Source organism: Pseudophryne corroboree, chromosome 5 (genome assembly GCF_028390025.1).
Source record: "Pseudophryne corroboree isolate aPseCor3 chromosome 5, aPseCor3.hap2, whole genome shotgun sequence".
Lineage (NCBI taxonomy): Eukaryota > Metazoa > Chordata > Amphibia > Anura > Myobatrachidae > Pseudophryne > Pseudophryne corroboree.
The window spans coordinates 654,274,879-654,296,859 of NC_086448.1; the positions used below are offsets into that span (position 1 = coordinate 654,274,879).

General features: G+C 44.2%; 1 protein-coding gene across 2 annotated transcripts in view; it reads right to left on the reverse strand.

Annotated features, from left to right (window-relative positions):
* Positions 1 to 9,652: 9,652 nt before the first annotated feature.
* Positions 9,653 to 21,981, reverse strand: part of LOC134928209 (ethanolaminephosphotransferase 1-like) — a 185,348-nt gene continuing 173,019 nt past the window's right edge. The window contains exons 9-11 of one of the 2 annotated variants that reach the window (XR_010177854.1): positions 19,890 to 20,072; positions 16,138 to 16,270; positions 9,653 to 9,995 (exon numbers count right to left, since the gene is read on the reverse strand). Coding sequence is in view for 1 of the 2 variants with exons in the window: in XM_063923685.1 (XP_063779755.1) it covers positions 9,983 to 9,995; positions 16,218 to 16,270; positions 19,890 to 20,072 (249 nt within the window). In the remaining variant the exon portion in view is untranslated. The remainder of the gene's footprint in view (positions 9,996 to 16,137; positions 16,271 to 19,889; positions 20,073 to 21,981) is intronic. The other variant, XM_063923685.1, reaches the window with a different exon arrangement.

Here is a 21,981-nt window from a genome sequence, read left to right on the forward strand (position 1 = left end):
ACTGTGTACGACTGTGGCTGTATCTGCATACGAAATGCTACATTACAGTGATTTCCAGCAATACACTGCAACGTAGCATTTCTTATGCAGATACAGCCGCAGTCACACACAGAATATAGGCATGCCGCATATCATTTTAATCAGCACAAGCTGCTGGTGCCCGTAAGCATACCAAATGCCCTAGGCATTTGCCTAGTTTGCCTATACCTAAGGCCGGCTCTGCTCACAACTTACCCTAAATTATCTTTTTACGATGCATGGAGAGTTCATTAACCCACTGTTAGGGGATATACGCACTTTCTCTGACGTCCTAGTGGATGCTGGGAACTCCGTAAGGACCATGGGGGATAGACGGGCTCCGCAGGAGACTGCGCACTCTAAAAGAAAGATTAGGTACTATCTGGTGTGCACTGGCTCCTCCCACTATGACCCTCCTCCAGACCTCAGTTAGATTTCGTGCCCGGCCGAGCTGGATGCACACTAGGGGCTCTCCTGAGCTCCTAGAAAGAAAGTTTATTTTAGGTTTTTTATTTTACAGTGAGACCTGCTGGCAACAGGCTCACTGCATCGAGGGACTAAGGGGAGAAGAAGCGAACCTACCTGCTTGCAGCTAGCTTGGGCTTCTTAGGCTACTGGACACCATTAGCTCCAGAGGGATCGACCGCATGGAACTGGCCTTGGTGTTCGTTCCCGGAGCCGCGCCGCCGTCCCCCTTACAGAGCCAGAAGCAAGAAGAGGTCCGGAAAATCGGCGGCAGAAGACATCAGTCTTCACCAAGGTAGCGCACAGCACTGCAGCTGTGCGCCATTGCTCCTCATGCACACTTCACACTCCGGTCACTGAGGGTGCAGGGCGCTGGGGGGAACGCCCTGAGGGCAATATATGACACCTTGGCTGGCAAATCTACATCATATATAGTCCTAGAGGCTATATAGATGTAAAATTACCCCTACCAGTATTCCAGAAAAAGCGGGAGAAAGTCAGTTGAAAAAGGGGCGGGGCTTCTCCCTCAGCACACTGGAGCCATTTTCTCTTCACAGTGCAGCTGGAAGACAGCTCCCCAGGCTCTCCCCTGTAGTTTTCAGGCTCAAAGGGTTAAAAAGAGAGGGGGGGCACAAAATTTAGGCGCAATATTGTATATACAAGCAGCTACTGGGAAAAATTCACTCAATATAGTGTTAATCCCTAAATTATATAGCGCTCTGGTGTGTGCTGGCATACTCTCTCTCTGTCTCCCCAAAGGGCTGTGTGGGGTCCTGTCCTCAGTCAGAGCATTCCCTGTGTGTGTGCGGTGTGTCGGTACGGCTGTGTCGACACGTTTGATGAGGAGGCTTATGTGATGGCAGAGCAGATGCCGATAAATGTGATGTCGCCCCCTGTGGGGCCGACACCAGAGTGGATGGATAGGTGGAAGGTATAAACCGACAATGTCAACTCCTTACATAAAAGGCTGGATGACGTAACAGCTATGGGACAGCCGGCTTCTCAGCCCGCGCCTGCCCAGGCGTCTCAAAGGCCATCAGGGGCTCAAAAACGCCCGCTCCCTCAGATGGCAGACACAGATGTCGACACGGAGTCTGACTCCAGTGTCGACGAGGTTGAGACATATACACAATCCACTAGGAACATCCGTTACATGATCCCGGCAATAACAAATGTGTTACACATTTCTGACATTAACCCAAGTACCACTAAAAAAGGGTTTTATGTTTGGGGAGAAAAAGCAGGCTGTGTTTTGTTCCCCCATCAAATGAGTGAATGAAGTGTGAAAAAGCGTGGGTTCCCCCGATAAGAAACTGGTAATTTCTAAAAAGTTACTGATGGCGTACCCTTTCCCGCCAGAGGATAAGTTACGCTGGGAGATATCCCCTAGGGTGGATAAGGCGCTCACACGTTTGTCAAAAAAGGTGGCACTGCCGTCTTAGGATACGGCCACTTTGGAGGTACCTGCTGATAAAAAGCAGGAGGCTATCCTGAAGTCTGTATTTACACACTCAGGTACTAGACTGAGACCTGCAGATAGTGCTGCTGCAGCGTGGTCTGTAACCCTGTCAAACAGGGATACTATTTTGCGAACATAAGACGTCGTCTTATATATGAGGGATGCACAGAGGGATATTTTGCCGGCTGGCATCCAGAATTAATGCAATGTCCATTCTGTCAGGAGGGTATTAGAGACCCGACACTGGACAGGTGATGCTGACTTTAAAAGGCACATAGAGCCTTATAAGGGTGAGGAATTGTTTGGGGATGGTCTCTGGGACCTCGTATCCACAGCAACAGCTGGGAAGAAAAATTTTTACCTCAGGTTTCCTCACAGCCTAAGAAAGCACTGTATTATCAGGTACAGTCCTTTCGGCTTCAGAAAAGCAAGCAGGTCAAAGGCGCTTCCTTTCTGCACAGAGACGAGGGAAGAGGGAAAAAGCTGCACCAGTCAGCCAGTTCCCAGAATCGAAATTCTTCCCCCGCTTCCTCTGAGTCCACCGCATGACGCGGGGGCTCCACAGGCGTAGCCAGGTACGGTGGGGGGCCACCTCAAAAATTTCAGCGATCAGTGGGCTCGCTCACAGGTGGATCCCTGGATCCTTCAAGTAGTATCTCAGGGATACAAGCTGGAATTCGAGGCGTCTCCCCCCCGCCGTTTCCTCAAATCTGCCTTGCCGACAACTCCCTCAGGCAGGGAGGCTGTGCTAGAGGCAATTCACAAGCTGTATTCCCAGCAGGTGATAGTCAAGGTGCCCCTACTTCAACAAGGACGGGGTTACTATTCCACACTGTTTGTGGTACCGAAACCGGACGGTTCGATGAGACCCATTTTAAATTTGAAATCCTTGAACACATACATAAAAAAATTCAAGTTCAAGATGGAATCGCTCAGGGCGGTTATTGCAAGCCTGGAGGAGGGGGATTACATGGTATCCCTGGACATCAAGGATGCTTACCTACATGTCCCCATTTACCATCCTCACCAGGAGTACCTCAGATTTGTGGTACAGGATTGCCATTACCAATTCCAAACACTGCCGTTTGGACTGTCCACGGCACCGAGGGTCTTTACCAAGGTAATGGCAGAAATGATGATACTCCTTCGAAAAAAGGGAGTTTTTAATTATCCCGTACTTGGACGATCTCCTTATAAAGGCGAGGTCCAAGGAGCAGTTGTTGGTCGGAGTAGCACTATCTCGGGAAGTGCTACAACAGCACGGATGGATTCTATACATTCCAAAGTCGCAACTGGTTCCTACCACACGCCTACTGTTCCTGGGGATGGTTCTGGACACAGAACAGAAAAAAAAAAAAAAAAGGGTTTCTCCCCCAGGAGAAAGCCAAGGAGCTGTCATCTCTAGTTAGAGACCTCCTGAAACCAAAACAGGTATCGGTGCATCACTGCACACGAGTCCTGGGAAAAATGGTAGCTTCTTACGAAGCAAAATTCCATTCGGCAGGTTCCATGCAAGAACCTTTCAGTGGGACCTCTTGGACAAGTGGTCGGGATCGCATCTTCAGATGCATCGGCTGATAACCCTGTCTCCAAGGACCAGGGTATCTCTACTGTGGTGGCTGCAGAGTGCTCATCTTCAAGAGGGCCGCAGATTCGGCATACAGGACTGGGTCCTGGTAACCACGGATGCCAGCCTTCGAGGCTGGGGGGCAGTCACACAGGGAAGAAATTTCCAAGGACTTTGGTCAAGTCAGGAGTCGTCCCTACACATAAATATTCTGGAACTGAGGGCCATTTACAATGCCCTAAGTCTGGCAAGGCCTCTGCTTCAAAACCAGCCGGTATTGATCCAATCAGACAACATCACGGTAGTCGCCCATGTAAACCGACAGGGCGGCACAAGAAGCAGGATGGCGATGGCAGAAGCCACAAGGATTCTCCGATGGGCGGAAAATCACGTCTTAGCGCTGTCAGCAGTGTTCATTCCGGGAGTGGACAACTGGGAAGCAGACTTCCTCAGCAGACACGACCTACACCCGGGAGAGTGGGGACTTCATCCAGAAGTCTTCCAACTGTTGGTAAACCATTGGGAAAGGCCACAGGTGGACATGATGGCGTCCCGCCTAAACAAAAAACTAGATATTGCGCCAGGTCAAGGGACCCTCAGGCAATAGCTGTGGACGCTCTAGTGACACCGTGGGTGTACCAGTCGGTTTATGTATTCCCTCCTCTGCCTCTCATACCAAAGGTACTGAGAATAATAAGAAAACGAGGAGTAAGAACGATACTCGTGGTTCCGGATGGGCCAAGAAGAGCTTGGTACCCAGAACTTCAAGAAATGATATCAGAGAACCCATGGCCTCTACCGCTCAGACAGGATCTGCTACAGCAGGGGCCCTGTCTGTTCCAAGACTTCACCGCGGCTGCGTTTAACGGCATGGCGGTTGAATTCCGGATCCTAAAGGAAAAGGGCATTCCGGAGGAAGTCATTCCTACGCTGATAAAAGCCAGGAAAGAAGTAACCGCAAACCATTATCACCGTATTTGGCGAAAATATGTTGCGTGGTGTGAGGCCAGGAAGGCCCCAACAGAGGAATTTCAGCTGGGTCGTTTTCTGCACTTCCTACAGTCAGGAGTGACTATGGGCCTAAACTTGGGTTCCATTAAGGTCCAGATTTCGGCTCTGTCGATTTTCTTCCAGAAAGAACTGGCTTCACTGCCTGGAGTTCAGACATTTGTAAAGGGAGTGCTACATATTCAGCCCCCTTTTGTGCCTCCTGTGGCACCTTGGGATCTCAACGTGGTGTTGAGTTTCTTAAAATCACATTGGTTTGAGCCACTTAATACTGTGGATTTGAAATATCTCACATGGAAAGTGGTCATGTTATTGGCCTTGGCTTCGGCCAGGCGTGTGTCAGAATTTTCGGCTTTGTCATGTAAAAGCCCTTATCTGATTTTCCATATGGATAGGGCAGAATTGAGGACTCGTCCCCAGTTTCTCCCTAAGGTGGTATCAGCTTTTCACTTGAACCAACCTATTGTAGTGCCTGCGGCTACTAGGGACTTGGAAGATTCCAAGTTACTGGACGTAGTCAGGGCCTTAAAAATTTATATTTTCAGGATGGCTGGAGTCAGGAAAACTGACTCGCTTTTTATCCTGTAGGCACCCAACAAAATAGGTGCTCCTGCTTCTAAGCAGACTATTGCTCGCTGAATTTGTAGCACAATTCAGCTGGAGCATTCTGCGGCTGGATTGCCGCATCCTAAATCAGTAAAAGCCCATTCCACAAGGAAAGTGGGCTCATCTTGGGCGGCTGCCCGAGGGGTCTCGGCTTTACAACTTTGCCGAGCTGCAACTTGGTCAGGGGCAAACACGTTTGCTAAATTCTACAAATTTGATACCCTGGCTGAGGAGGACCTTGAGTTCTCTCATTCGGTGCTGCAGAGTCATCCGCACTCTCCCACCCGTTTGGGAGCTTTTGTATAATCCCCATGGTCCTTACGGAGTTCCCAGCATCCACTAGGACGTCAGAGAAAATAAGATTTTACTCACCGGTAAATCTATTTCTCGTAGTCCGTAGTGGATGCTGGGCGCCCATCCCAAGTGCGGATTGTCTGCAATACTTGTATGTAGTTATTGCCTAACTAAGGGTTATTGTTGAGCCATCTGTTGAGAGGCTCAGTTATATTTCATACTGTTAACTGGGTATAGTATCACGAGTTATACGGTGTGATTGGTGTGGCTGGTATGAGTCTTACCCGGGATTCAAAATCCTTCCTTATTGTGTCAGCTCTTCCGGGCACAGTATCCTAACTGAGGTCTGGAGGAGGGTCATAGTGGGAGGAGCCAGTGCACACCAGATAGTACCTAATCTTTCTTTTAGAGTGCCCAGTCTCCTGCGGAGCCCGTCTATCCCCCATGGTCCTTACGGAGTTCCCAGCATCCACTACGGACTACGAGAAATAGATTTACCGGTGAGTAAAATCTTATTATTTGCTCCCTCATGCTCTACACACTCGGATAGATTATTTTTTTTATTGATCGTGCCACTACCCAGAATCTTATTGGTGCTCAGACGCTTCCTATACCCTGGTCCGATCATTTAGCCATTGAATTAGAAATTTCCGCCCAACTCTGTCCCTGACCTACTCGCCAGTGGCAACTCAACGAATCCCTCCTTTTAAAACAGTCCAATGTTGTGGATCTCACTACGGCTCTCACAGATTTCTTTACACCAACGCCAACCCTGATATTCCTCCTCCCACCCTGTGGGAAGCCCATAAAGCTACCCTCCGTGGAACCCTTATCAGCTTGGCAGCCCGCACAAAAAAGCGGAACGGGCTTGCATATTGAAACTCTAAATGTCTTTAGCCTCCTTGACTGATCGTCATCACAGGTTTCCCAAACACCGCACATATTTGAAGATCTTAGCTGTCAAAGGCCAGTTATCGCAAATTCTCTAAAAAAAAAACAGCTAAGATGCTATTGTGGGTTCATCAAACCTTTTACGAAAAGTCTGATAAAGCTGACACCCTGCTGATACACAAACTCCTTGAAAAAGACCCCAGTGCAGGGGGTGGAAACGCGTTGGAGGTGACAGCAAAGAACGCCCAGGACGGATGTGTGACTGTGACACCGGAGTATCCACTGCAGCATTGCCTAACACCTAGGGTGCCCGGGACTCACTCTGTATATGCTGATTTGAACTGTTTGCTCAGTTCAAAGGACTCTGGTAATTACATTCATTATACCTGTGCTGGACAGACTGCTGTATATGCATTGTGTGGAGCAAATATCCCCTTTTTTAAGTCATTAAAAACATATGAAACTGTACTTCACTATTATATATTTTTTTTCCTTTCCATATATCGTTTGAGCCATTGAACACTGCCATAAGGGAGAGTCAAACCAGAATTACATTCATATAACCTGCATTTAAAAACAACAGCGCCGGATAAGTTATACTCATTTTGTTTTCTCTGACACCCTGCTAGCCCGCAAACTCTGCACCAAACGCACCTGTAATCGTATTCATACACTAAAATGCCTCAACGGCAGTACCACTCATGACCCCCAGGTAATGACGTGACAATTCCGGCAGTTTTATCAATCACTTTATAACCTCTCCCATAACCCCCCTACCATGACTCTGGATCTGGCCTCTATCGCCCATTACTTAGACTCCTGCTCTTTACCTAAACTATCTGCGACTCAGCTTCAGACTCTTAACTCAGCGATCACTGATGAGGAAATTAGAGCAGTTATTAAATCACTATGCCACTCTGCGGCGCCAGGCCCTGACTGCTTCACTGCTCTTTACTACCAAAAATTTACTGAACCTCTACTTCCCATACTTCGCCCCCTTTTCAACTCGCTGTTAGAGGGCGGTTCGCTCGATGATGCCACCACCAGGGCCAACATAATAGTCATCCCAAAACCCCAGAGAGACCCCACAGAGCTTGGAAACTATAGGCCAATCTCTCTCCTGAATGTTGATCTAAACCTTTTTGCTAAAATGATTGCCATGCGACTCGCCCCTATACTGTCATCCTTAGTCCATCCTGATCAGGTGGGCTTCATTCCCAATAGACAAGCATCTGACAATACAAGACAGTTAATAAACCTCATCCACATAGCTACATACCACTCAGTGTCTGCCTTGGTGGTGGTCTCGACGCTGAAAAAGCCTTTGACAGAGTAGCTTAGCCTTTTTTGCAACAGACTCTATCTACTATGGGATTTCACAGAGCCTTTCTCCAAGGAGTTAATTCCCTTTATCATAACACGACGGCTTCGGTTTTGGTTAATGGCCTTTCATCTGAACCCTTTCAAATTAAAAACGACACCCGTCAAGACTGCCCCCTTTCTCCCTTATTGTTTGCCCTCGTCATGGAACCGTTGGCCGTGAAGATCAGACTAAATAAAAATATCACGGGTATAGTGGTGGGACGCTCAGATCATAAGATTGCTTTATATGTGGACGACGTGATCTTGACACTGACTAATCCTACTATTTCCCTTCCGATTCTGTTTGATGAAGTGCGCACCTATGGCCAATACTCAAACTACAACATTAACACAGATAAAACGTAATTTCGAGATATAAATGTACCGCATGCAGATCTCCTATTGTTACAGGCTCAATATCCCTTTTCGATGGCAACCCAGCAAACTTAAATACCTGGGTATCTATCTCACAAAATCGTATAGCCATCTTTATGCTGCTAAATTCCCGAGATTGCTGGCTTCCATTAAATCGGACCTCTCTGCCTGGGACAAGCAGTTCATCTCGTGGTTCGGCCGCACTGCGGCGGTCAAAATGAACATTCTTCCCCGCTTATTATATCTCTGGCAAACACTCCCTATTCACATCCCCTCACCGACAAACATTTACAGTGTGAGATTTCGAATTTTTTATGGATGGGTAAGAAACCAAGGGTTAAAATGTGCATATTACAGAAACACCAAAACTCTGTGGGTGTGGGCATTCCTGATCTCCTTAAATACTTTTGAGCTGTCCATTTATCCTCCTTAGCATGAAAATGTGGACGTATATTGAAGCTCACACACTCTGTTTATTCTCCTTCTACCCTCTTATGGTACCCCCTTCTCACCGACCAACCTCTATCTCCCTCCTCCCTACAATACGGTTTTCAATTCCTTCACTCATACATTTCTCTTTTCCCCTTCCCTCTCTCCTTTTTCTGGCCTCTTTTCTTCCTTCTTCCCTTGTTCTACTATTCCCTTTATTGTACTTTTCTACTATTCCCTTTATTGTACTTTGTAATAGTTTCATCTACAATTTCCCTTTATCTATTATGCACCTTTTTGATTATCAATCTGATTGTTTTTCCCCCATATAGTAAAAATTGTTACAATCTTTTTCAATATTTTGGTATGTTACACCTTTTTTGATCTCCATTGTTGTCTTTACAGCCCTCACTCCGATCTCTTGTTGTTTACTTATCATATATGATATTCTGTTTATAGAGATATCGAGTGTGATTGGTGTAACTTTTTTCTGTTTTGCTCATTAAAATTTCTTTAAAAAAATACACAGATGTATAACCCATACTGGGTGCTATTATCGTGTAGCGTAGGAACCACCTAAAGCAAAGACACTGCCATTTCTAGTGGATTAACCATATGTTTGGAAACATTGCTATTATTATGTAGTTTTTAAATCTCATTTGCTGGCGCTTTGCAGTATGCTGGGGGAATTTGTTGTTTATTTTTTCTTGTCTAGATTAGCCCCTCCCTTTCATGCACCAGTGGTGGACCAATAAATTGATTAAGCAACCACCGTTCTGTATCACTGCTATTCCAGGCACCCGGCAAGCCACATGCATGTGCCGTGAGGCAGCACTGCGTGATAGCATGGCTCGCACACACCTAGTTATGGCCCTATGTCTAGGTGCTAGAGAGTGAGGCATTTGTGGTGTTGTCTCTGGTCTCTCAGTCAGGAACAAACCTCACATGGTCCTGATGGATAATGTCAGGGAGGAGTGGCGGGTAGCAATCCTTTTTACAGGAGTGTAATATCTACAGTATATTTAATAAAGAAATAATGCAGTCCAACATTATGGAATGGTTATAGTCTACCTGCTGCATGCCTAAGCTTTCCCACCATTGCTGTTGACATCCCTTCTCTAGTACTCAACCGATGTCCAGTCATAGGTTCAGGTATGGATACAAAATAAGTTAATGCATTTAGACAATAATAATTATTTTATTATGACAAGGAACGCATATAAAAAATTAAATACATTGTTTCTCACTTTCTTATTTGTGACTGTGTTATGTTCTGTAAACACTCAGTATGGAATGTACATACTATAATACCCAGCCCTCTTCCCCTGTTAATTACCATCTAGTACTTGTGAAAAACACAGAAATTACCAGAAGTATATACTGTACTCATTATACTGCAAGTGACAGCTGCTCTGGTGGCTTCTATATCATATGGCATTCATAGACCTTAGCTTTTCAGGATTCACAGTGCATCTTCAAGGAAGACATTTAAATGGTGAAATCTGTTGTCAGATGATTTCCCTAAAAGATAGATTGAAACAATGTCCAAATTAAAGCTATACTGTGGGAAGATACAATATATACAGAGACACTGGTCTCCTTGTCTAACTTCTATGATATGTTGTAGGATGAACAGGGAAATAAAGTTTTGGTGATTGAGTATTCCCGAAAGGTTCCACTCACTGAGTTATATAAATGCCTTTTACTTCATCTCCAGTGTATATCCATTACTTTAGGAGCAGATGCCCATTCATTATAGAATCGCTTCCAGTAACTGAACAATTATTACTTGTCAAGTAATGGAAAATATGACATGTTTCTTTAAGGTGGTCATAAAGCCACATTAATAAGCAGGAACAGTTTCTGAGTTTATAAATAGTGTTATGTTCATTGTATATATATTGCTCATCATGTGTTACTGTCCTCTGTGTCTTGCCTTGTGGACATGTATTTCATTCAATCACTGTTATGAAATTTCAGCAACAATCAATCAGTAAATAGGTGACCCCAAAAATTGTGTTTTTCCTTTTCCTTAACTGCGGCCATGTGACATAATACAGACCTACTGAGGTAATGTAAGAAATATAGAAGTTGCATAGGGTTTGTAGGATCATATAAAGAAATCTGATAACTGAGTAGATTCCTCCGACGCGGTAACATCCCGTTGGCTTTTAATAACCATATAAAAGTGTCAAAATCAATATGCACAAGTAAAATATAGTTTCCACATATCAATATTAAAAGGACTAAAAATATATAAATGACACATTTGCACAATTGTCAAATAAGTTCCACCAGTTTCCATACACAAGTTTACTATTATTCTTTTTTTATTAAAAAGCACATACATTTTTTTAGGACATGCTGACTATATAAATATCTACAGAAACGCCAGCGGGCATTCAGGTGAGCAGTAATCTGTATAAGGGTCCGAGCACTGTGGGGTATATTTACTAAAGTGTGAGTTTTTTAGAAGTGAAAATGTTGCCCACAGCAACCAATCAGATTTTAGCTGTTGTATTCTAGAAGGTGCTAGATATATGATAAATAGAATCCGATTGGTTGATATGGGCAACATCTTCACTTCTAAAAAACGCACACTATAGTAAATCTACCCCTATGAGAGAAATATAATACATGTCCTTGCTTGTCTCTCTTAAAATTCAATCATTCATTTATTTTCATTGGTGCACTATATCAGAGGTTCCCAAACGCAGTCCCCAAGGCACCCCAACAGTCCATGATTTAGGTATATCCATGGCTCAGCACAGATGGTTAAATCAAATTGACTGAGGTGCTAATTAAGTCACCTGTGGCCAAGCATGGATACATTTAAAACATTTAAAAACCAGGACCATTGGGGTGCCTTGAGGACCGCGTTTGGGAACCTCAGCGCTATATATGTATATTTCAAGCAATGCAAGATTTGAGCAAGAATACGTCTGTGGTGATAAGGGCAGCCGATAAGGGGGGAGCAATAGTTCTGCAAGATTTATCAGCATACAATGCAGAGGTCTATCGTCAATTAAATGACCAAGCTGTCTATAGCAAGTTAGGTACAGATCCTACGAACAGATTTAAACATGAGATCGACATGATCCTGACACAAGCTCACCAAGATGCCATAATCGACAAACAGACCTTGAAAGCATTAACGGTCGACCATCCAATTACGCCACTTCTTTATACACTGCCTAAAGTCCACAAAAATCTGGACGCCCCCCCGGGACGCCCCATTATCTCGGCCCGCGGATCCCTCTATAGTAACATCTCTAAATATCTGGATGGTTATTTACAGCCTGTCATCCAAGCGGAACCTACGGTCCTGTTGGACACAACCCAACTACTGTTATTACTACAAGAACTTACGCAGCTTCCAGAAAAATGCACTTTGGCAAGCGTGGATGTAGTGAGTTTGTACACAAATATCCCCCACTTGGAGGGTATTGAGGCCGTGAGGTCCCTTTTGTCCGACAATTCTAACTACAAAGGACCAGACGTGGGATTTTTTCTTACATTGCTTGAGAAGACACTCACTCGGAATTTTTTCTATTTTGATGGACAGTTTTATCTCCAGCGGCTCGGCTGCGCCATGGGGAGTAATGTAGCTCCGGCCTTCGCGAACGCCTATATGTTGAATATAGAGAAACGTCTATTTTTACAGAATCCGTCTTTTTCGGAGGGCCTAATACTTTTTACACGCTACATAGACGACCTGCTTCTAATCTGGGCCGGCACTCCAGAAGAATTTAATGAACGGATGCAGACCATTAATCATCTCGATGTAAACATTAAATTTACATATGAATGTAGTGCGGAGGTCATCCACTACCTAGACGTGCTGATTACACGACGGGGAAATCATCTACAGACAACAGTTTATCATAAACCAACGGATAAAAACACGTTGCTACATGCTAAGAGTTTTCACCCCACGGCCATGAAAAAGGGTTTACCCTTTTCGCAATTTCTTCGCGCAAGGCGCATTATCAGCAATGAAGATGAGTGTGAGTTGGAACTGGATAGAATGATTGGGAAGTATCTTGAGAGAGGTTACCCAATCGAAGATCTAGTTAGTGCCAAAAGAAAAGCATTGGCACTTCCACGCACCCAATGCCTACAGCGAAAAGAAAAATCATCAGAGAAAGTACTTCCGTTAATTACCACCTTTAATACCGCAAGTAAAATAGTGAGGAAGAAGGTTCGAAAATTTTGGCCAATCATTAAGACGGACAAATCTTTACCATCTCTCAACCAATATAGGGTGTTGAACTGTCATCGGAGGGGACGCAACCTTAAGGACTGGCTGGTCCACAATGACACCACGGCAGAGAGGAGAGAACTACGGTCACATTTCCTTACAAAGAAACCTGGTTCATACAGATGCATAGGTTGCACTACATGCAGATATTTGGAAGTGGGTCCGGTTGTGCTACATCCACACTCAGGAAAAAAGTTCCCCATAAAACATGTTTTAACCTGCACATCCAAATACGTGATTTATATCATCAAATGCCCCTGTGGGCTTGCCTATATTGGCAAGACCTCCTGTACCTTTAGAGAACGGGCAGCGCAACATAGGTCGGCCATAAGACAATCCCTGGAAGGAAAAGAGATCGAACAGCCTGTCGCAAGACATTTTAGGAAAGCGCGACATACAATGGCTGCCCTACGGTATAAACTAATCGACCATGTTCCCCCGTTACCTAGAGGAGGGGATCGGAATAAGAAACTACTTCAGTTGGAGGCGCATTGGATATTCGAGTTCAATACGGTTGCTCCATTTGGACTAAATGAAAACCTCTCCCTTTCTTGCTTTCTATGATATTCCGCTTCTAACTTTTTCTCCTTTGCCTTCTGCATGTCTTTTTGTCAGTGTTTGCCATCAGGGTCATTCCTCTTAAATTCATTAGGTTGTAGTTATGGATTTACCGCATACTGAGCCCATGTAATATGTGGGCATGTTTTTGGATTTTTATGAACCCAATATACCTGATTTGGGTGCTACTGTTGATAGTAAATCTTTACCATTTTTAGGAATCTATATATATTTTTTCTACTTTTTTCTCTAATGTATTTTTATTAGTTACCCTAATGGCACCCACTGTAACCCTAATATAATTGTTTGGAACCCAGTGAGGCTTTGTGATTGGAGTGGGCTTACTGCTTTTATGGAGTAATTGTTAGCCTGATTACTATCCTTTTCTATTCCATCTGGCTTTTATGTTGGTGTGGGTTTCTACACTGGTTATATTGAAGGATTTGGGAATGGATGTTAAGTCATCTAATATCCCCAGTTCTTTATGGGTTAATGGTCGCCGCGTTCAGCGGCTTTTTTTCCCCTTCTGTTCCTGCACAAGGTTGCCTCGGGCTCTGTGCTCCGGCTACCCGGCGTTTGTGTTGTGGTGTGTCAGAGTGGTAGCTATGACTACTACCTCCGCCCACGAGGCGGGGTTTGAACTGCTTACAGGAGCTGGACGCAGCGCGTCTTCAGCTCCGTTTACTACTGTTGGTATGACAACCACCTTTCTCACCCTCCACGTAGCAGTGGAGGATGACGTCGATGACGTCAGCGCAGAGGGCCGGAAGCGGAGGGCACGAGGCGTGTCTCACGTGTGTGGTGTTATATAAGGTATGTCTGTTTTATACATTTTGTATCCTGACGAAAGGTGTGAATAAAGACACCTGAAACGTTGACACGCTAATCGGCCTGGTGAGCTGTTTTATTCATAGAAAATCCTTTGGAGTGCCGCCCATCACCTTACCTTGTCTGCTGGGCCTTGCAGTGCCACGGGAAGGCACCCAGGTATTCAATCCTTGCTGTAGGAGTGCCGGTCACAATTGTTTTTTTTTTTTTTTATATATATATATATATATATAATCCATAGTGACAGCCCGGCACTCCGCTGTCCCCGTAGGGGTGTCGCTCCGGTGCCCTCCTAGGGGTATGGTAGCCCCAATATGCAGCAGAGAGGGTGATGGCGGCACTCAGAGTCTTTCACAATGAAGTTGATCAAAAAGCAAAGTGCATTTAATGTCAACGTTTCGGGGGACGGACCCCCTTCCTCAGGACACTGCAAACACCCGCAGTGTCCTTAGGAAGGGGGTCCGTCCCCCAAAACGTTGACATTAAATGCACTTTGCTTTTTGATCAACTTCATTGTGAAAGACTCTGAGTGCCGCCATCACCTTCTCTACTATATATATATATATATATATATATATATATATACTAGTATGCTATAATTATTATTTGTACAGATAACATACTAAAATGCTATCAAGTTTTACACAATTGTATGTATCTTTATAACCATATATTGTATCTGTATCCACTTATGGCAGAACATAACCCATACACAGAAGTGAGCACACATATAATTACTTTCCTTCACATTTTAACTGGAAATCTTAGGTTATGGGCAGCATCTGCTGCTTGTATTGGCACCCGCCATACACCATATCAATAAGATGCAGGGTGGGTGGGTGGTGCAGGACTGTTGATGTAAAAGAAAGCACCTCATTGTATTTAGATGCAGATAAAGAAATGATCAGTGGAGAAGACACTGCCAGGCAGTCTGGTGCTTTTCCTTTAACTTATATTAGGTCAAAATGTGACAGTCATATGATCCTGGTAGTCGGGCTGTGGGCAGATCCTGGCCATGGAGCTTGTTATAGCAAATTCACTACACGGATTGTAAAATTAATTAAAAGATGGAGTAATATTAGTAGTTCTAACTAGTAAGTCACACAGTTTTGGCAATTGATCTAGGCATACTGTAGGAGCCAGCTCCAGGGGTGCCCGGGTACCCCTATATTTCTGCTGCCCGCTGTTCTCTCTATGCACAGCATTTTCCAGGCATACGGCAGATGTAAGGTAAGCTCCCACAAACATTTAAAAAGTTAGTCCCAATGGACCCATGTACTGTAATTGATTGTACTAACATGTTTGAGGCTTGATGTTTTTTACCAGACAGTTATTTAAGTGGTGATTGCTTTTTCTTTTTTAATGGTCTTTCTCTGGAAAAACATCTAAGAAATTTGAAGAGGCTAAACGTGTATAAACCCCATATAACTAAGTATAGTACAATGTGTTTTTCTATAAATTATCACCAAATTTACCCATTTATCTACATCCTATTGGTATTATATAATTAAGACAAAATAACACTAGATGGGTATCAAAACATATTGGCGATAGTGGAATAAGGGATATTTCAGCAATTGCAGCATTTGAAATATTAATTTAATGACCTATGGTGGCTGGTTTGTACTCATTACACTATACAGTATAGTCAGGTGATCATCCCTAGCAGAATGTAATAACCCCTCAGGGGCAGATGTAATAACCTGGAGAAGGCATAAGGAAGTGATAAACCAGTGATATGTGCAAGGTGATAAAGGCACAGGCCAATCAGCTACAATATGTAAATTAACAGTTAGGATCTGATTGGCTGCTGCCTTTATCACCTTGCACATATCACTGGTTTATCACTTCCTTATGCCTTCTCCGGATTAATACATCTCCCCCCCCCCCCCCCCCCCCCGTGCATGCTACTGTATCTCTTCCCTTGGTTTTGTATAATGTATAGTAACAATGCAGTATGATAAGGTTAGCAGCACATACTCCAGGTCTCTAGAATACAGAGCAAACAGTATTTACATTGACTTGCTTATAGTTCTTCAAATCTAGTACAACTGTAAAACCTTCATGTAGATTATTATGTCGCTCAGTCTGCATACCGCTTCTTTAGAGAGAATATGTAAATGTGGAAATGTTCGCTGAGTTGTTTCCCCTAAAATAAATGAAATAAATCTAAAGTTAGTATTGCAAGTACTCTAGCACATATGTAGGACTAAATACTATATACATCATATATACAAAACCTCTCTTATAAGACAACAGCCTTTGATAAAGTCTCCGGAATGAAACGTGTCAGTAGTCCTTCAAGTACTGGAATTGTGCAATGGATATCCTGGTATTGTCACCGTCCATCTTCCATTGTTTGTGGCTACAAGGACAATGGACTAACAGCATCTACTGGGACCCTGACAATTCTCAGGTAAGCTCTACATTATTTGATATAATATGAGTTTATTTATTGTACAGTATCACACTATGGGGCCCATTTATCAATACATATTTGCGGCATATTCCCAGAAAACACCAGTTTTCAGAGATAACACAAACATTTACTATCACACAAATGTATGACAGGGGGACCGCATCTGATATCTGCTGCAATCTCTCCATTTCCGGCAGCAACTGCAGCCCCCATAGGTATTATGGGAGATGCAGTGTTGTCAGATTTACCATGTTCTGGACAGCGTATAAGCCCAGACACAGGAGTAAACACATCATAGGGATGGGCTCTTTTTGGAACCCCTGTCCCTCTTACATTCCAGTGGTATAATCGCACAAAACAATGCAATTTTGGGCGCTAATATAATCGCACCCAGATCGTACTGCAAATGTGATTATTGATAAATGGACTCCTATGTGCTGGATCTTAAGATAAGCACATACAGTATATTTAAGATTTTTAGTACGAACCTGCGAGCAAAATCACATTCTGATATATAATCACTATTGGTGAACAGTTGAAAACTGTGTTACTCTACTGGGAGCTTCTGAATTCTTTTCCATAGAAAAGTTCATGCAACTGCAAGGGGTATATGTCCAGGAGAGGTCCCCACCCCACATCATTAATAAGGGCAATGTAAAGTGTATATGTACATATTTTGTGTTGGATTGTTGTGTTGTAGCACAGTTTTATATATACAGTAGATTACTAGGAATTAGCGATGTGAAGGAGGCGCCATCTACGTAGGTTACTCTGTATGTGTATTTATATATATATATATATATGTATGTATGTGTATGTGTATATATATATATATATATATATATATATTTACACACTTGCATTCATACATAGTTCCAGTAGCCTGGGTGGCACTCTCCACAAATAATAGGTCCAATCAGTGTTTTGATGCTTCATTAATGGTTTTAATGGGTCGACGTTTCGATTCTACAGCAAGAATCTTTTTCAAGACAAGCCTCATTATTTTTCATAAAGTTAAATCCAATTCATCAAACAAATAGTAATGAGATTCCGACAGCTCCAGAGTAAAAAAGTTTTAATAGAGTAGGCAAACAACTCAATCCACAAGTCTATATGTAGATGACCAGATTACAGTAATCTCCAGGTCATTCGGCCGGTCTATAAATCATCCAACGAACAGTCAACCGTAGTTTCCACACCCTGGAACTGCAGATTTATAAACCGGCTGAATGACCTGGAGATTACTGTAATCTGGTCATTTACATATAGATTTGTGGATTGAGTTGTTTGCCTACTCTATTAAAACTTTTTTACTCTGGAGCTGTCGGAATCTCATTACTATTTGTTCGTTGAATTGGATTTAACTTTATGAAAAATAATGAGGCTCATCTTGAAAAAGATTCTTGCAGTAGAATCGAAACGTCGATCCATTAAAGCCATTAATGAAGCATCAAAACACTGATTGGACCTTTTATTTGTGGAGAGTGTCCCCCAGGCTACTGGAACTCTGTATAATATTGTGGACCTACCTATTCAAGGTGGAATCCGCTGGGAGCACCCCTATGGTTGAATATATGCAGATGTGAGTGCAGGACTACCAAGGAGAGAGAGATATTATATATACACTGCTCAAAAAAATAAAGGGAACACTAAAATAACACAATCTAGATCTGAATGAATGAAATATTCTTATTAAATACATTGTTCTTTACATAGTTGAATGTGCTGACAACAAAATCACACAAAAATTATCAATGGAAATCAAATTTATTAACCCATGGAGGTCTGGATTTGGAGTCACACTCAAAATTAAAGTGGAAAAACACACTACAGGCTGATCCAACTTTGATGTAATGTCCTTAAAACAAGTCAAAATGAAGCTCAGTAGTGTGTGTGGCCTCCACGTGCCTGTATGACCTCCCTACATTGCCTGGGCATTCTCCTGATGAGGTGGCGGATGGTCTCCTGAGGGATCTCCTCCCAGACCTGGACTAAAGCATCCGCCAACTCCTGGACAGTCTGTGGTGCAACGTGGCATTGGTGGATGGAGCGAGACATGATGTCCCAGATGTGCTCAATTGGATTCAGGTCTGGGGAACGGGCGGGCCAGTCCATAGCATCAATGCATTGATGCTATGGACTGGCCCGCCCGTTCCCCAGACCTGAATCCAATCCATTTCTGACATAACACTATAAAGCTATGTGACAGTGTCTGTCTTATCTATTAGGCACCTGCTAGTGGGATCTGGTCTCTAGGTCGACAAGACTTAGGTCGACAGTGTCTGGGTCGACCACTATTGGTTGACAGTAAGTAGGTAGACATGGTTTCCAGGTCGACAGGGACTCTAGGTCGACATGTTCTAGGTCGACATGAGTTGTTCTAGGTCGACATGACAAAAGGTCGACATGAGTTTTTCACACTTGTTTTTCATTTTTCAAACTTTTTCATACTTTACGATCCACGCGGACTACAATTGGGAACGGTAAACTGTGCCGAGCGCAGCGAGGCACCTTGCCCGAATCATGGCGAGCGAAGCAAGCCATGCGAGGGGACACAATGCACTAATTGGGGTTCCCCGTCACTGTACGGAGAAAAAGACACACAAAACAGTGAAAAAACTCATGTCGACCTTTTGTCATGCTGACCTAGTACATGTCGACCTAGAGTCCCTGTCAACCTAGACACCATGTCGACCTACTTACTGTTGACCAATAGCGGTCGACCTAGACACTGTCGACCTAAGTCTTGTCTATCTAACATACCACACCCCTGCTAGTGCGCCTACTATATTCATCCAGTGAAGAGCTATTGCTGATGAAGCAATGCCCAGTGACACAACATGCTGGCACTATGCTACTACGGATCTGACATGTTCCACCTGATAGTAATACTGTGACCCTTTAGAGGAATCCCACTGTGTATCAGTATACAGTGCAGTGTACAATTTCTTGGTGTCATTTTATGTCCTTTTCTGCTACACTTTTAACCAATGTAATTTTCACTTACCATTAAATGGCCTGAAGCAGTGGCAGATCCCGGTGGTAGGGGCCTGATAGATTTACCAGTCATGTGCTGTGAAATCACGTTCACTACTGGAGAGTAGAATACCTCTTCCAGGACAATAAAAGAACTACAAGGGACAGGTGAGCTTGGTCATGTGACTGACTGGGGTGTGAATGGACCGGATTCCTGCGCTGTAGCAGGCAGGGTGTAACAGTATAATGCAATATTGGGAATAAAGTAGATATGCCACTGAAACGTTGGTCACATTTTGAAAGATACAAAACTTTCCTGCCAGCTGTGATTATGCACCAGTAACATTGTCATGTACAGTATACCAGAACTCACCACACAAACGCCATAATGTATGTGAGCTACAGTAGCACACACTGTGATAGACAAGAAGACGAGCTCCTCCACAGTCCCCAGGTATCTGGATACAGCTAAACCAACCACAAGAGCCAGTGGCCATAGGAGCCAGTGGAAGACTTCAGACCTGGTGTTACTCATCTGGCATATAATCACTCTGCACTGCCAAAGATAGACACTGGTTTTATTATTTCCAAGATACATTACAAGCTAAGCATCCTATATCACCATTTATGCTGCAAGCAATATATTTACTCAGAAAGAAAAGCATTACTCTTATTCACGCTATTATTTGTCCCCAATTTATGGACTGGAAACATAAAATAAAGGATTTTGAATGTCAAAAGCAAACATATTTTCTTTTAGACAGGACCTGATCGCCCGAAAACGCATAGCAGCAATCAGATCTAACTGCGCATGCAGGGCCGTCTTAACAGCAGTGTGGGCCCCTGGGCACAGAAATGCACTGGGGCCCCTACCCATCCTCCATGGGTGGGGGTGCTATCAGCGGCAGCTTTGATGTCCCGCGGGCGGTAGGGGGTGTTCTATCTTCCACTCAGCATGTAGGACCTGGAGCAGTAATTTCTGCTAATTAATCCTTTACTGCACAGATGGGGTGGGAGGGAGAACACTAAACTGTAGAAGGGGGCACTGGGCTGAATGAAGGGGCCCCGGTACATGACTTCCAGCGCGGTATGGGGTGTTTAATATGTAAAGGAGGGGTCGATAGTGGAGTGGGCTCAATATTCATAATTTTCTGGTGAGAGGGCAGCTTGCTTGACTGCAGATATCTCCAGTTCCTGGAAAAAGATTTCTTAGCTTTGAATGGGATAAAAAATTAGAGTGTCTCCCTTGTCAGGAAGTACTGGAGACTTGGAGATTAGAGTTCAGGAGCCAGAGCAATCCACTAACAAATATATAAAAGTGCATACCAGGCGTGAGGAGCTGGAGCAGGGTCCAGCTGCTTGAAGGCTGATATCTCTGGTTCTTTGCACAGTAGAGACAAGCTGCCAGTGTCCACTGAAAGTGGAGAGTCCCAGCTTTTGAAATGTTCCCTCAGAAAAACTGTAAGTCATACAGAGCCCGAGATATCTGGCTGGGAAAAGCAATTAACAGGCTTGGATGGGGACCACTGCTTTGAAGTCGGATATCTCTGGTTCCCTAGGGCCGATTTTCAAAAATCTGGTACCCCTGGAAAGAGGGGACCCTCAGATATCAGCCAAGGGCCCTTATACTCCTGGGGCCCTTGGGCAAGAGCCCACTGAGCCCATACGAAAAGACGGCCCTGTGCGCATGCACCGCAATGCGCACGCACTTCAGACAACAAAGGGCATTGCTGGTCAGCGATGGTGCGAAACATTCGTTAGCACGGGCATTTGCAAGGTGATTGACAGGAGTAAGCTGTTTATGGGTGGTAACTGACCGTTTACTGGTAGTGTCCGGAAAAACGCAGGCGTTCCCAAGCGTTTTCAGGGAGGGTGTCTGACGTCCGCTCCGGCCCTGATCAGCCTGTTGTGAGCGCACTGTAGGAGTAAGTCCTGGGCTGCGTAGAGACTGCACAATGTGGATTTTAGCAGCTCGGCGTATACATGGGATCGCACAGCGAATATACACTCCCCCTGGAGGCGGCGACTATCTGAACGCAGTACAGCAAAATTAGCAGCCCAGCGATCAGATCTGAATCGTCCCCATTGTTGTGGAGATGGGGAGGGGAACAGTCATCAATGCTCCCTGCGCAATGGAAATAGTTTTGTCATTTGATGCCAGGTTTGCCATCCATTGCATGCCTCCCACCAATGCCCATCCGATGGCTGCATTACCAAAATTCACCTGCGGATACCGCTTCCAGTATAGTTCTGAATTGATGCTTTTTAATGTATACGTGTCATCACAAGGCATGATGTGATTGAGGCCATCCCTGGTGTAAGCATATTTCCCTTGGTGCAAAATTTACTTTTGCATCCATCAATATATTGTGTCATTACAGTGCCATATACTTAAGTGACGCTGGGAAGGGAGAGGGCACTAAAGCCATATGCAGCATGTTCAGGCTAAAGACTCCTTGGTGACT